This window comes from Staurois parvus, unplaced genomic scaffold (genome assembly GCF_062004578.1).
Source record: "Staurois parvus isolate SC_StPar_1 unplaced genomic scaffold, SC_StPar_1.0 ptg000350l, whole genome shotgun sequence".
Classification (NCBI taxonomy): domain Eukaryota; kingdom Metazoa; phylum Chordata; class Amphibia; order Anura; family Ranidae; genus Staurois; species Staurois parvus.
Window position 1 is genome coordinate 3,869,403 of NW_028318146.1, and position 16,707 is coordinate 3,886,109.

General features: G+C 42.1%; 1 protein-coding gene across 4 annotated transcripts in view; it reads right to left on the reverse strand.

Moving 5' to 3' along the window:
- The window catches only part of SHANK2 (SH3 and multiple ankyrin repeat domains 2), a 791,629-nt gene that overhangs the window by 518,014 nt on the left and 256,908 nt on the right, over positions 1–16,707 (reverse strand). For all 4 annotated transcript variants that reach the window (XM_089684605.1, XM_089684599.1, XM_089684598.1 and 1 more), the window contains exon 8: positions 6,485–6,601. In XM_089684605.1, coding sequence (XP_089540731.1) covers positions 6,485–6,601 — 117 coding nt within the window. The remainder of the gene's footprint in view (positions 1–6,484; positions 6,602–16,707) is intronic.

The following is a 16,707-nucleotide window of genomic DNA, read 5'->3' on the forward strand; positions in this document are numbered from 1 at the left end:
ACAAAGGTAATATGAATAAAATATAAAAAGTTGATGCAGCGCTAAAAAAACAAAAAACTAATACCTAAATAGAGTACATAACCAGATAGTATATATAGGTATTTACATAACCCAAATCCACCTAGGGATAAGCAGAAAACAGTGGCCCTTAATAGGCTAATAACAGTGGTTAAGTGCAGGATAAAGTGTCCATAGTTCATAAATCTACAGGGGTGCAGGTGAATCACAGCACACTTAAAACGTGATCCCGGGCAGTCTTGCTGCAATGGCCTCTCACCTCCACTCTATGACCCTACAGGGCCACAAAGCGTACTGTAGATCACCTCAGATTCCTCCAATACAGGGACTCTTTAGACAGATTGGCATCACATGAACAGGGACAAAATTCCTCCAGACCAGTAGGTAAACGGAAAACACTCTCCTCCGATGTCACCACCGCTCATATGCTCATAAATCCTGATGAAGTCACGAGTTACGTGACGCAACGCGTCAACGGCAATAGCGTGGTGACGCACTTCCGGCGTGACGCCATCTTGGTGCACCTTTTTGATCCTGCTGTACACCCAGCATTGTATTGTCATCTCCATACAAGCTGCTTGCCATGATTGTGTTTATCTCCTCATTTATGAGCATATGAGCGGTGGTGACATCGGAGGAGAGTGTTTTCCGTTTACCTACTGGTCTGGAGGAATTTTGTCCCTGTTCATGTGATGCCAATCTATCTAAAGAGTCCCTGTATTGGAGGAATCTGAGGTGATCTACAGTACGCTTTGTGGCCCTGTAGGGTCATAGAGTGGAGGTGAGAGGCCATTGCAGCAAGACTGCCCGGGATCACGTTTTAAGTGTGCTGTGATTCACCTGCACCCCTGTAGATTTATGAACTATGGACACTTTATCCTGCACTTAACCACTGTTATTAGCCTATTAAGGGCCACTGTTTTCTGCTTATCCCTAGGTGGATTTGGGTTATGTAAATACCTATATATACTATCTGGTTATGTACTCTATTTAGGTATTAGTTTTTTGTTTTTTTAGCGCTGCATCAACTTTTTATATTTTAATCAGGAGGCTTTTGTTATGATTCTCCAAGTGTGATTTATTGGGGTTGATTTACTAAGGCAGGGGTGTGTATGCACTGCATTACATTCTTTCCCAGGCTCGATGGCCAACGGGGACCTGGAAGTGACGTCAAAGTCACTTCTGGGTCGGGAGAAGAAGAGGAGGGGAGCAGACGTGTCCGCTTTACCCCCTCCCTTCTACACGCTGTCACCCGCTGAACTGGTCCTGGGCCCGCAGATGGGCAAGCGGAGCCCAGGAGACATAGTAGCCAAGATAGTGGTACGCGGGGTGGTGGAGGAGGCTGGAACTGTGGGTTGTGCGGAAGCAATTGGTGGAAGCGCTGCCACCCGAATGCTTCCACCTGACAGGTGAGCCCTGGTGCTTGTCCGTAGCAGGGCTACAGGTTTAAAAAAACTACCTGCCTGGAGCCTGGAACTACATGTGCCTGGCGTGGGGGGATACCAACTGAACATCCCTGTAAAGGCAATTAGGCTGTATACTTTGCAAGTAGGGCTGAAACAACTAATCAACATAATTGATTATGAAAATAGTTGACAACTGTTTTCATATTCTATTAGTTGGTCAGCCGATTAGTTGACCTGCATACAGAATGCATTATTTGTTTACATATCAGAAAATACAGTGCAGCACACATACAGCTCAGCACACAGTCCATACATGTCAGTAACTGCTTGAGAACTTGTGAATGTGTAAGGAGCAATGTCTCCTGGGACATGTAGTTCTAGGCAGGAGAAGGAACTGATAAAGGCAGACGTTTTTTACCTTGCTATAGGGGCACTCTATACTATACTTTGCAGCTTGCTATAGGGGAATTCTAAATGCAGGAGGAGCCAGAAGCACCGGTGGAGGATCCTGGAAGAGGAGAATCAGGGGTGTTCTGTGCAAAACCATTACACAGAGCGGGTAAGTATAACATGTTTGTTGTTGTCAAAGAAAAAAAAAATCTTACAATCACTTCAAGGGCTCGGTGCAGGGGAGATCAGGCTTCGAACCTACTTCTGGGTATGTTTATTTCATATAAGATATATATACAGTGCCTTGAAAAATATTCATACCCCTTGAAATTTTCCACATTTTGTCATGTTACAACCAAAAACGTCAATGTATTTTATTTTTCGGGATTTTATGTGATAGACCAACACAAAGTGACACATAATTGTAAAGTGGAAGGAAAAATGTTTACAAATATGTGAAAAGTGTGGCGTGCATTTGTATTCAGCCTCCTTTACTCTGATATCCTTAACTAAAATCTAATGGAACCAATTGCCTTCAGAAGGCACCTAATTAGTAAATAAGAGTCCACCTGTGTGTAATTTAATCTCATATTAAATACAGCTGTTCTGTGAAGCCCTCAGAGGTTTGTTAGAAAACATTAGTGAACAAACAGCATTGTGAAGGCCAAGGAACACGCTAGACAGGTCTGGGATAAAGTTGTGGATAAATTTAAAGCAAGGTTAGGTTATAAAAAAATATCCCAAGCTTTGGACATCTCACGGAGCACTGTTGAATCCATCATCTGAAAATGGAAAGAGTATGGCACAACTGCACACCTACCAATCACATGCATGGAAAATAAAAAAAACAGCATTTTTACTTCCACATATTTGGATGATGGAAGTCAGCAGAGCTTCACTTCATTTACTAAGCTCTGGGGCAACTGCACTTGCAAAGTGCACAATCGATTTTCCTTTTGAAAATCCACCCCATTATGTTCAAATGGTATGGGGCAGAGAGTACCTTCATTTCTTACCACCCACCTTTCCTTCACCCACATCTATACACTATGAACAAGTACTTGCATTTGGGCAGTGGTTGAATTCAGGGCCCAAGAATTCCTCTCATACATGGGCCTTTGGTGATTAGAGTAGCTTAATATAAAGGTAAAAGTGTCCTTTAATGTCTCTATAAAGAGGATGCTCAAAACAGGGGGGCTACCTAGATGTAATAGAAGACAACTTGCTTTTTAAGGTACTTTCTGTTGCCTCGTTGCGCCTGCAATCAAGCAGTTGTGTTCATTCTAAAACAGCTCAATACATGACAGGTTACCTTTAAAAAGGGTAATTGCAGTATCACTCAGCACAGGACTGATGTACCTACATTATTCTACCTGCGCAGGATTATAGAATATGTTGGTTCTAGCAATGAGAAAATAAAAAAATTAGATTTTTGTAAAAGAAGATTACTGATCGCTAGATATGCAGAAAGACCTTTCCAGGCGGGAAAGCATTATACCTTCTGACAAAATGTTTTAGCGGAGAAAAAGGAATTGTCAGTCTACTGCATGCTTCCTAGACAGGAGGACAATACTTCCTTGTCCTGAGTAGGCTTCCTTTGTGATGGCTTCCCACAAGTGGTAGTTAGCACTCTGTGTTCTGCTATCACACAGTCGATTCTATCTACCTTGGCAGCTTGGGAATATTCTTTTGTCTTACAAAAATAATTCTCAGTGCTGTTCTGATGTTACACCTGTATTGAGCACCTGCGGGATCACACTGTCCCTGTAGAGGCATTTTAATACTTAAAGTGACACTGTACCTTTGCTCATACAACGGGTAAATTAAGCGATAAACAAGTCAGCACTTTTCTCAGTAAATATATTTCTAAAGGTGCTATTGAAATGAAATTTTCACCGCATGTTGTAATGATGTAACAACCCATACAATCCATACATACAAAGAAACCAAAAAAAATACATTCAGAAATTCAGTTAAGTGTAATAAAGTGGAATGACACAGGGAAAAAGTATTGAACACAAGAAGAAAGGAAGGTGCAAAAAGGCATGAAAGCCAAGACACCAGCTGAAATCTATCAGTAATTAGAGAGCAATCCTGCCCCTTGTCAGTGCAAATTAATATCAGCTGTTCAGCCTCAACTGGTAGCCTCTAAAAAGGTATCTCATTACCAAGGTGTCACACAAAAATGATGGGTAAAAGCAAAGAGCTCTCTCAAGAACTTTGCAACCTTATTGTTGGAAAACATACTGATGGCATTGGTTACAGAAAGATTTCTAAACTTTTGAATGTTCCAGTGAGCACTGTTATGGCCAAAATCCGAAAGTGGTAAGAACATCATTTCACCATAAACTGGGTGCTCCTCCCAAGATTTGTGACCGAGGAGTGAAAAGAATCATAAGAAGAGTTTTCCAAGAACCACTTGTGGAGCACTTCAAAAAGACCAGGAATTTGCAGGTACAATTGTTTCAAAGAAAAAAAAAAAAAAAAAAAGCATGTTGAAGCAAGTTTAAAATTTGTTGCACGACATTTAGATAAGCCTGTGGAATACTGTGAGTATAGAGTCTGGTCAGATGAGAACAAAATTGAACTCTTTGGATGCCATAATACACACCATGTTTGGAGGTCAAATGGCACATCACCTCAAAAACACCATACCAACAGTGAAGTTTGGAGGTGGGAACATCATGGTGTGGGGCTGTTTTTTAGCATATGGTACTGTAAACTTTATATCACTGAAGGAAGGATGGATGGAAAAATGTACCAAGACATTCTTGATAAAGATTTGCTGTTATCTACAAGGATGATGAAGATGAAACGAGGGTGGACATTACAGCAAGACAATGATACCAAATACAAAGCCAAGGAAACTCTCAATTGTTTCAAAGAAAGAAAATAAAGCTGCTAGAATGGCCCAGCAAAACACCTGACTTGAATCCAATTGGAAATCCATGGGAAGAACTAAAGATCAGAGTTCATAGAAGAGGCCCATGGAACCTTCAAGATTTGAAGACTGTTTGTGTGCAAGAATGGGCCAAAATCACACCTGAGCAATGCAGGCGACTAGTTTCTCTATGCAGGAGGCATCTTGAAGCGGTCATTAACAACAAAGGATTTTGTTCAAAGTATTAAATACATTTCAGTTAGCGTGTTCAATACTTTTTCCCTGTGTCATCCTATTTTATTACACATAACTTCATTTCTGAATTTATTTGTTTTGGTTTCTTTGTAGGTATGGATTGCATGGGTTGTTACCAACATGTGGTGAAAATTTCATGTCAATAGCACCTTTAGAAATATATTTACTGAGAAAAATGGTAACGTGTTCAATACTTATTTTACCAGCTGTATACTGTATATGGCCTGCTTTAGAAAAAAAGGATCAGAACTTACAGACAATAAACTGTTTTTTATGTTTTCCTTATCATCACAATACCCTTGAGGATACAGAGTAGAATTTACATTTTTTATTTAACAGGACAGCTATATATATATCTGCATTGTATAAATCAAAGAAATTATGTCCTCTCTATTGTATATTAAAACAAAAGGAGTGACAGGCCTGCACAACAGGCATGTTTGCATCTCTTTGTGCCTCTGTTATGTTGGTCAATATTTATGCATGATGCAGAGCAATGATGGTGGGCAAACAGTACTTTGCTGCCAAAATTCTATAACCAAACCAGTAAAATATTCATTCTTAGTTGTTACTTTACATAATCACATTTTTTTTTTTACTGTTGTTACATCACTGTGGCCATCCTTATTCTTCTGTCTTGCTTTAATGACCATTTTAGAGCTTACCCTTGAGTCTTAGGGCTCATGTACAGTCACTTTTTTGTTGGCTGCACTAATTCACAATATACACAGTAAGTCAATGTGAAAGCAACAGCAACTCAAAGCAGCTTGATGCAGCTCAGAAGCTGCTATAAGCAATTTGTGGAGGGTTATTTTCTAAAACTGTAGCATGCAAAATCTGTATAGAAACCAATCAGATTCCAGGTTTTATTGTCAAAGCTTAATTGAACAAGCTGAAGTTAGAAGATGGTTGGCTACCATGCACAGCTGCACCAGACTCTGAGTATTCCAGTTTTAGTAAACCTCCCCCACTGAGTACTTACAGACAAAAAAATCTCAGAAGCATACCACATTTGACTCACATATGAGTCTGAAGTTCTTAGAACTTTGAAGTTGTTAAAACTTCTTAGTTCTTCTTCCCACACAAGTTCTTAGACTCAGCCACTGATACAGCAGGGGATAAGTTATTACTTGACTCCCAAAGTTACAATCAAATTTCAACAGCAGGAAACCTTCTTCAACAGCAGCACTGCACCTTCTACATTCTCTGTAAAGAAACATTTTGTGTTCTGTTCATCTGTACAGAGAACAAGACACAAATCCAAAACAAAGTCTACAAAATGGAAAGACAAATTTTCATGACAGAAAAAGTAGAAATATGTAGACTGTTATTGTTGACAACCTTCTGAAGTCTAGCGTTCCACCCGCTGGCTGAAAATGAGAATACACAATTTTAATGTGCAACATCTCATATTTAAATGACTGAAAAAAAGGAAAATGCTTTTCAAGATCTTATCTTTTAGCCTTGACCATAATAAAGGAAATACATACGAAACCACTAAATCGCTACTTTTCTAATGAAAAACACTACTGACCTGGTTGTAGAGGGCACAGATGTGCAGCGCAGTGTTCCCAGATGCATTTTGTGCCCCCATGTTGGCGCCGTAAAACAGAAGGTGTTCTAAATGTTGATAGTAACCGTTTCGGCATGCCTGTGAAGAAACACATTATTTGGTTCCAAAGTGGAAAAGGTTGTAACAAGCACATATTTTTGGCTAAAAATATGAATTTTCAACAAATCGTGAAAATGTGCACTTTGCCTCAAACCAAAGTTGGCGCCAAACCTAAGCCAAACCCCCTACTCTTGGGGAGTAGAATGAGAAATTGTACCCTCATTTCTAGTTTTCATCACTGGTGCAAAAAGGCGGGGCGATAATAACATTCCTAATAACCCTTGCTCACGTAAACCTAACACTGAGGACCTATTTAACGCATCATTTGCATTGATACAACACATGTCAAAGTACCTGTCCCCCTGCAGGCTATTGTGGCGCCATTGATTGTGAATGGCACCAGAGTGCACTGTACAGTAGAGGTCACCTTGCAAAGCACCAAAACATTCTTACTGTGCAATTTGCTGTGCTGTAGTACATCAGAAAAAAGGGTCTGTTTATTGTTCTCTTGCTGGGTGTTGACATTCTATTCGAAATAACTCAACTCAAAGCATGGGTATTATCACACCTAATAGACTGTATAAATGTATATAGGGCCCTAAAGTCTATCTAATAGGACAAAGTCAATAGAACAGGGAATGTTTAAATGACAGGATGTCAACCAGTGACTGGAGGGGGCTCAGAGAAATAATCCCCACCATCAGAACACAATAGCTGAGCGGGAGGGATTCCTTCATCTACCTGGAATGTGAGAATGGGGAAATAGAGTCATTTATTTTGTTCAACATGCTGACTGAGTGAAAAGAAATGACTAATGTATAGGCTGCCTAAATCTTTTCCTAAAGAAACATGTGGATTTCCATTTCACACCCCTTCTGAAATGCTAGTTGTCTTGCTTATATGGTCATTCACTGGTTTTACTAATGAAGAACAAATGCTGAGTTCTGAAACAACTGCAGATTAAGGATTTATGACTTTTCGGTTAGTGACTCAACATTTTGAACCAAGAGGGTCGGGATGATAGCCAGACAACTAGAATTTGCAGAATGAGATGTAACAACGGCAGCCTCCTTATTTCTCTCAGACAAGTTTTCCTACAACCAGATAAACCTGAACTTCAACTAATCTTGACCGCTAAAATAATTACAAACACTAAAGTAACCCCTTTCTTAGGTATATTTACATTATGCTGCCCCAGGTGCACTGCCACGAAAACACAACGGTCCTGCACCCAAATCTAAAAGTACTGATCTCCTGGTGCTGAAAACAAACAACTTGCATGGACAGGAGGTCTAAGTTCCCCTATCAGACAGTCCATTCATTTTGTAACACACAGTCATTCTTTTGAACATCATTATTCTAAGGTCACATCTTCTCCAGCTGTCACAGCTAAGAACCATACTAAAAGCTTCATAGACAGAAAAACTCCTTATTTATGTCAATTTTCCTCTTGATAAATATCAATTACATAGTGCGCAGATCAACACATTACTGGAAAAAAAATAATTTGGCATTTGAAAATCCAGTTGGTACAGTGATAAAGATTTTACTTTAGCACACTAATCTATAGGACCGGACTTAGTGGCACCAAGCAAAAGGTATTTGTTTCCAAAAACAACGTACAGTATCATGAAGACTCAATTCTGCAGTCTTACGTCTACAGTACAATACGGTGCATGCATTGTAAACCTTTATAATTCATAAACGTGCTGGGAAATAAGCTGACTGTATTTTCTGAAGAAGAACTTGGTGATAAAGCAGGATATTGTTTGAAAACGGGGAGTTATGAAATCAGTAAAATACTCATTTTCACTTCTTTCCTTGCTATTGCGGTGCTACTTATTTTTTCTGCTTTAGACCCGTTTAGCTAACACATGCTAAAGAAGATGAGTGACTACACACAAGTTCTAGATGTTGTATTGTTCCTCAGGTGATCCCCAAGTTGCTGCCTATTATGCAGTAAAAAGGCATGTTGGCTAATTTTCTCCACAAAGCTTAACAGAAGATTGGATTGAAAGATTGTAGCCTGTCTAAAAATCTAAGCAAATCGAGTCTCATCAGCACATTGTATGCTCAGAATAGACCTTTTACAGATCATATTAAAAGTGACATTTGCAGCACATGAAGATGCAAGTCAGATGAAACTGACTTGGTGATAATATCTAAAATCAATGTCTTTTATTGATATCAATAAATCGGATTAAAAAACTACATATTTAAAAGAAAACTGGAACATCTCCTCTATATCATGTACATAATTCCGTTGCATATGGCATGCCTGACACCACTGTAAAGTAAAAAAAACTGTTACATCATTTCACTTAGGGTATATTATCACAGTATATGGTTTCCAATGTTGTAACCAATGGTGGAATGGCATGCCTTCTCAACCCATTTCACAGACTTAGTCTGTCTCTTCAGGAAGGAACAGCAATTTCAAATTTCTAGTGCTGTACATACGGATGACAAAACGGTGGGGCAAGCCGAAACCACACCCCAGGCAGACACAGGGGACAAAGGAGAGAAAACAGAAGGCAGAAGGAGATGAAAAAATAGGGAAAAGACATTTTTCCACACACCAATGTCTTATCATAGGAGCCTTCTATAAGGCACTGAACTGATTTTAGAAGGAATAGACAACTCTCCATTAGACATACAGTATAGTTCAGCAATTTACACTATATTGCCAAAGTATTGGTCGGCCTGCCTTTACACGCACATGAACTTTAATGGCATCCCAGACTTAGTCCGTAGGGTTCAATATTGAGTTGGCCCCGCCCTTTGCAGCTATAACAGCTTCAACTCTTCTGGGAAGGCCGTCCACAAGGTTTAGGAGGGTGTCTATGGGAATGTTTGATCATTCCTCCAGAAGCGCATTTGTGAGATCAGGCCCTGATGTCAGACGAGAAGGGCTGGATCGCAGTCTCCGCTCTAATTCATCCCAAAGGTGTTCTATCGGGTTAAGGACAGGACAGTGCAGGCCAGTCAAGTTCCTCCACCCCAAACTCGCTCATCCATGTCTTTATGGTCTTTGCTTCGTGTACTGGTGTGCAGTCATGTTGGAACAGGAAGGAGCCATCTCCAAACTCTTCCCACAAAGTTGGGAGCATGAAATTGAAGAAAATGTTGGTATGCTGACGCCTTAAGAGTTCCCTTCGCTGGAACTAGGGGGCCAAGCCCAACCCCTGAAAGACAACCCCACACCATAAACCCCCCTCCACCAAACTTTACACTTGGCACAATGCAGTCAGGCAAGTACCGTTCTCCTGGTAACTGCCAAACGCAGACACGTCCATCGGATTGCCAGACAGAGAAGAGGGATTTGTCACTCCAGAGAACACGTCTTCACTGCTCTAGAGTCCAGTGGTGGCATGCTTTACACCACTGCATCAGAAGCTTTGCATTGCACTTGGTGATGTAAGGCTTGAATGCAGCTGCTCAGCCATGGAAACCCATTCCATGAAGCTCTCTACGCACTGTTGTTGTGCTAATCTGAAAGCCACACGAAGTTTGGAGGTCTTTAGCTAATGACTCTGCAGGTAGTTGACAACTTTTGCGCACTGTGTGCTTCAGCATGCGCTGACCCCGCTCTGGCATTTTACATGGCCTACCATTGTTGCTGTTGTTCCTAGTTGCTTCCACTTTGTTAAAATACCACTAACAGTTGACCGTGGAATATTTAGTAGCAAGGAAACTTCACTGGTGGACTTATTTTACAGGTGGCAACCTAATAAGGTACCACGCTTGATTTCACTGAGCTCCTGAGAGTGACCCATTCTTTCACAAATGTTGTATAAGCAGTCTGCATGCCTAGGTGCTTGATTTTATACACCTGTGGCCATGGAGGTGATTGAAAAGCCTAAATTCAATGATTTGGAGGGGTGTCCCAATATTTTTGGCAATGTAGTGCATGTTGGATTACCCTGAGCCAACAAAAAAGAGCACCAATGTCGACATCCAACTCAAAGGCCAACTGTAAGTATACGTCTTATGGAAAAACGTTGCTCCAGATGTTGGGGTTACAACCACCCCCGTGCTGTCTGCCAATAAAGCTCTATCCTGATGAGACGTGCTAGTGAGACTTGATTTGCTAAAGATTTCTGCCAGCCGGCGGTATCTGCTTTATAACACTGCAGCACCTCTCGTCACAACACAGGACAGCTGTTTGGTTTTCACCATTTCCCTCTTTAATTTACTAAATCCTAAGAGCATTGGTTTATTGATATGGTTTCTCACATGTCATACACAGGCCAAAGTTTTCATGATATGCTCCATCGGGTGATAAAATCTGTATATTAGGGCCTTGAAAGTTCTACAAATGTATACGTACAAATTGCCTTTTTTTTAACATGAATTAGGCCAGAATCACACATTGATTAAGTGGGTTATGTCATGTGTTAATATATGTTGCAGTAAAGCAGCTCTTTCATTTTGAAGAGGCAGTAAATAAACATCAAATGGGTATTATAGGGCCTCCGCAACACAATGCACCACAGCATACCAAAGTGTCACATGATGCACTGGTGTGGCAGTCACAGTGAACCGTGTATCAAGTAACGCACCATATATTGCACACTGAAGTAATGAGTGTTCCAAAGACTTGCTTACTTTGTGGTTTTTATTTTATGGTACCCCCGTTTTGTGCAGTATGTGTTAAAATCTTGCATGTAAAATGCAGAAAAAACACATTGGAACAACAGGTACATGAGTTTCTCCAAATAAGGAAATTAAATTGGGAACTTCAGCAGCATTTTAGGAGTCAAACTGTGTTTTCTAAATTGAAGCTCATGTGACTAAACCATATAATAAACACTTTCGAAACATTCAGCCATATGAAGGCTTTAAGTGCTTTCTATAAACATAAAAGTATTTCTTATATAAAAAAACAGAGTATAACTTGCGAGCCACCTACAATTAATTATAAAGGTGCGCTAACATACAACACATCCTCCTTATATGTGTAAATAATGAAACAAATATAAAAAATGCCGCGCTCCTCCTCTAAGTGAAAAATATCAAACTAAAAATCAATTCATATTTCCAAAGAAACCATATCATAAACCAAACATATATCAATATAGAAAAAACATGTGATCAACAAAATAAGATATGACATCCCGTGCTTATCATTTGCAAATAATAATAAGTCTCTGTGAATAAGTGGTGACAAATCCCAGTGATTCAAATCAATAAATAATTCCAAGTCACTTCCTTAGTGAGATTAACATGTGCGCTCACCTCCAAGATAGCCTATACTAGGCTAATAACGCTTGTGTTCACTATATGGAACAGTAGTGTGTTGCACCATATGAGGAATGGTGGATCCCTCTCAGCCAGCTCTCCGTGTCCTATCCCTGCTGGGATCTTGCTCTCTCGCTGCTTCTCCCCTGCTTTCCTCTCCTCTGCATATGCCCTCAGTGGAAAGAGAAAATTCCAGAGATAGTGCTTTATCCTTTATAAAAACTTTAATAAGGTACCCAATTGCACTCACATATAAAAAAGTAAAAAAAACGCTTTTGTGTATACAGAGCTGCGTCCTCAGCATGCCAAACACCGCATGCCTGATGTGAACCTGTCGTCCTCGAATGGCCAGTGACGTCGTAGCCCCTCCCCTACGCGTTACGCCGCTGGTCACGCGGCTTCATCAGGGAACTGTGAATCATACAAAAGCGGTTTTTTACTTTTTTATATGTGAGTGCAATTGGGTACCTTATTAAAGTTTTTATAAAGGATAAAGCACTATCTCTGGAATTTTCTCTTTCCACTGAGGGCATATGCAGAGGAGAGGAAAGCAGGGGAGAAGAAGCGAAAGAGTAAGATCCCAGCAGGGATAGGACACAGAGAGCTGGCTGAGAGGGATCCACCATTCCTCATATGGTGCAACACACTACTGTTCCATATAGTGAACACAAGCGTTATTAGCCTAGTATAGGCTATCTTGGAGGTGAGCGCACATCTTAATCTCACTAAGGAAGTCACTTGGAATTATTTATTGATTTGAATCACTGGTATTTGTCACCACTTATTCACAGAGACTTATTATTTGCAAATGATAAGCACGGGATGTCATATCTTATTTTGTTGATCACATGTTTTTACTATATTGATATATTTTTGGTTTATGATATGGTTTCTTTGGAAATATGAATTGATTTTAGTTTGATATTTTTCACTTAGAGGAGGAGCGCAGCATTTTTTTATATTTGTTTCATAAAAGTATTTCTTGCCATGAATTAAAAAAAGTGTTTTCCTCAATTTCGATCATATTGCCTGCCTCATGCACATATATATAATTAGAAAGTAAACATATAAACTGTTTTTTTTTCTACATCTGAAGAAGCACTGATGGGATTATTTATAGTAAAACTGATCTCTTCCAAATATATACCCCAAAACCGTTAAGGGGTTGAACTACTAAAGGTAAATACACTTTGCACTTTTCAAGTGCAGTTGCTCCAGAGCTTAGTAAATGAACGAAAGCTTCACTTTGCAAAGAATACCCAATCACATGCAAGGAAAATAATGATTGAATGATGGAAGTCAGCAGAACTTCACCTCATTTACTAGGCTCTGGAGCAACTGCACTTGCTATTTGCCTTTAGTAAATCAACCCCAATGACTACAGTTCCTCTTTATCATGAATCTGGAGATGGTCAGCTTTTTCTGTCTGTAATTCCATCAGCGCAATACATCATTTTTCGATACTGGAACCTCCTGGTGCCATAGTACTTAATGTGGGGCTTTTGATCTAATTTACACAGTGGCCCAAAATGCTGACTTCTAATCTATCCTAACAGTTAGCCTGACCAAACTTTAACCCACCCCCTATCTGAGCCATAATTCCTAAATGGACAATGCAGCAAAAATCAACAAATTACATTTAATGTAGCCCACCCAGCAGCAGAATATCTTTGTCTTCCTTTTGATCCCCCGCTATTTCGTTCAGCCTGTCCTGTATGAGCTAAGAGTTGTTGGAATTCTAGCTTACACAGGACTAGGGTATGTGACGGCACTGGTTGTCCCAGCATCACATACTTTTTGCTGCTGTAATCCAACTTCCTGTTTGAGGATGGCAACATTCATTCTCTATGGTCCCACTGTATGGACTATAGATTATGAGATATGTAGTGTGCATAGAAGTAGTGCACATGACCACAATTAACATGTAATGATTGTTTTAAACAGAAGAGGAACGGGAGAGGAAATAATTATGGCGGTGAGATACCACTTTGAGTAGTGGATGTGCATGGATTATTTATGGATAATAAGGATATTGTAATGCCACTTTCTTTTCCCATGCAGTGGGGCTCTGCCCGCACTGCATTGGTTAACTGCTCATTTTTGTCTAGGAATGAGGAGAGCAGAAATATACATACCTAATCCGCCGATCCTCCCAGAACAAGACCAGTCCCTGCTGCTCCTGCCACTGCCACCACCACCACCCCGCATTCTAGCAGTCTTGTGCAGTGGACTGTTCCTGACATAATCATGCCCATAGACTGGCACTGGACGTGAGGATGGCAGGAACAGTCTACTGCTGGACATGAGGGAGTGCTGTTTGTCAGAGGACCGAAGGATCGGGTGAGTACAGCCTTTGTGCACCCATGGACAAAATAGCAGTTAATCCATGCAGTGTGGGCACAGCCCCACTGCATGAAAAGAAAAATTCCTGCTTTAAGTGTTTTTTCAAGTTTTGGACAGAATGGAGAAGGGTTTAATTGCCATTTCTCCTACCTCCACTCTTAACTCCAAAACGCATTGACTCCTGCTGCCTTCCTCCTGGGTAAATGCTCCTTTCTCCTACCTCCACTCTTAACTCCAAAACGCATTGACTCCTGCTGCCTTCCTCCTGGGTAAATGCTCCTTTCTCCTACCTCCACTCTTAACTCCAAAACGCATTGACTCCTGCTGCCTTCCTCCTGGGTAAATGCTCCTTTCTCCTACCTCCACTCTTAACTCCAAAACGCATTGACTCCTGCTATATTCAGAACAAATGGTGTATTTATATTTTTGTATATGTTGATCAGCTCTCACCTTCAGTTGCACCCTTTTACGACTGGTGTCTGTTTCCTGAGAGAATCATCCCCCACTCCTCATGTGATCTTTATCAGCTTCTAATTGGGGTGGAGTTGAATGCTCATTTGAGCATCTCCCTATAAATTTAGATCAGCTCATGGGGGAGATCTCTGATGGGGGGCACAGTCTCTGATGGGGTGCGGCTTCGAACGAGTGCATAGAAGAAGCAGTTAAACGCAGCAGTTGAACTAAAGCAGAAGAACTCAAGCAGCAGGAAGACACAACAACAGCAAGAAACTCTACTGCATGCTGGAAGACTGCAAGCAAACACCCTGGGAAACCTCTAACATGCCTGAGACCCACTCTGTGTGCCTTTATATAATACGCCCCTCTTCTCATCATATTACTACCCTCTGTTCCCAAATCTCATTTCTCTACCCCTCTGCTCCACCTCACAACCTGTACATCTCCCCCTCACTGCTATCATCTCCCTACTACTGCTCTCTTCACCTCCCCAAAATGTCTCCTCCACTCCTCCTTCTCATTTTCCTCTCCTCCGTTCCCAAATTCCATTCACTATATCCCTCTGCCCCTCCCAAACATTTGTATATCGTGTCCTCACTGCTTCCCTCACCCCTCTATGGCACCCACCACCTCCTCCTATTACTCCTCTCTCCCACTGACCCCAACACCTCCACTAGGAGTTTCTCACGCTCCTGCACATCCTGCTCCCATGCCACCTTTCTCACCCTTCTCCTCCTCCTAGCCGCGGGGGACATCTCCCCGAATCCTGGCCCTCCACCTCCCTCACCCGCTCAACATCCTCCCACCTCCACGTCCTACTGCAACCCCCGCAACCTAGTATCTGTCCCCCTGCTCCCTAAAATCTCCCCCCCGTTTTCATGTGCACTCCTGAACGCCCGTTCGGTGTGCAACAAGCTTACCGCCATCCACGACCTCTTTGTTTCCCGCTCCCTCAACCTCTTAGCGATTACGGAAACCTGGATCCAGCCCACTGATTCTACCTCCCCTGCTGCACTCTCCTACGGAGGTCTCACCTGGACCCACTCACCCAGGCCTAACGGTCGTAAAGGTGGTGGGGTTGGTCTGCTCCTGTCACCGCAGAGCACCTTCCGAGTCCTCCCAAACCCCCCCTCCCTATCCTTCTCCTCCTTCGAGGCCCACTGCCTCCGACTATTCTCCCCAACCCCCCTGAAGATTGCTGTGATATACCGGCCTCCTGGATCCATACCCCGCTTCCTAGATGACTTCTCCTCCTTCCCTTCTTCCTCTCCTCTGAGCTACCCACCATAATTCTTGGGGATTTCAACATCCCTGTCAACCTCGACAACCCGGACACAGCCCGTCTCCTCCACCTAACCTCCTCCTTTGCACTTGCACAGTGCATACAATCCACCACCCACTCCGACGGAAATATCCTTGATCTTGTCTTCTCCAACCGATGCGCTCCCCACAACCTCACTAACACCCCCTTCCCTCTCTCTGACCACAACCTGATAACCTTCTCTATCTCCTCGTCCTCCAACGCCTACCCCTCCAAATGTCACACTACTACCAGCCGTAACCTCCGCAACCTTAATCCTGCCTCCCTCCACTCTGCAGCTGATCAACTCCACGACCGCATCCTCCCCCTGTCCTGCCCCGACTTGGCTTTGACCGCCTACAACAACGCGCTCTCAACAGCCCTTGACTCACTAGCGCCTTTAACCACACGCAACATCAGACCCCGACCGCTCCAGCCCTGGCAGACTGATCACACCAAAACCCTCAAACGACAAAGTCGTGCCCTGGAGCGACTATGGCGCAAAACCAAATCCAAACAAGCCTTCACCCGCTACAAATCTGCCTTCCGCACCTACACCTCCTCCCTCCATGCTGCCAAACAGGCCTACTTCTTGACCCTCATCAAGGCCCTCTCCTCCAATCCTCGCCGACTCTTCTCTGCCTTCAACTCTCTACTCTCTCCACCCCCACCTCCACCCAGCACCTCACTCACTGCCCTTGAGATTGCCAATCACTTCAAAAACAAAATTGACACAATTCGCAAGGACATTGCCGCAACTCACACGCCCTCTCAACCTGTCCCCTCTCACACAGCTACCCCCTTA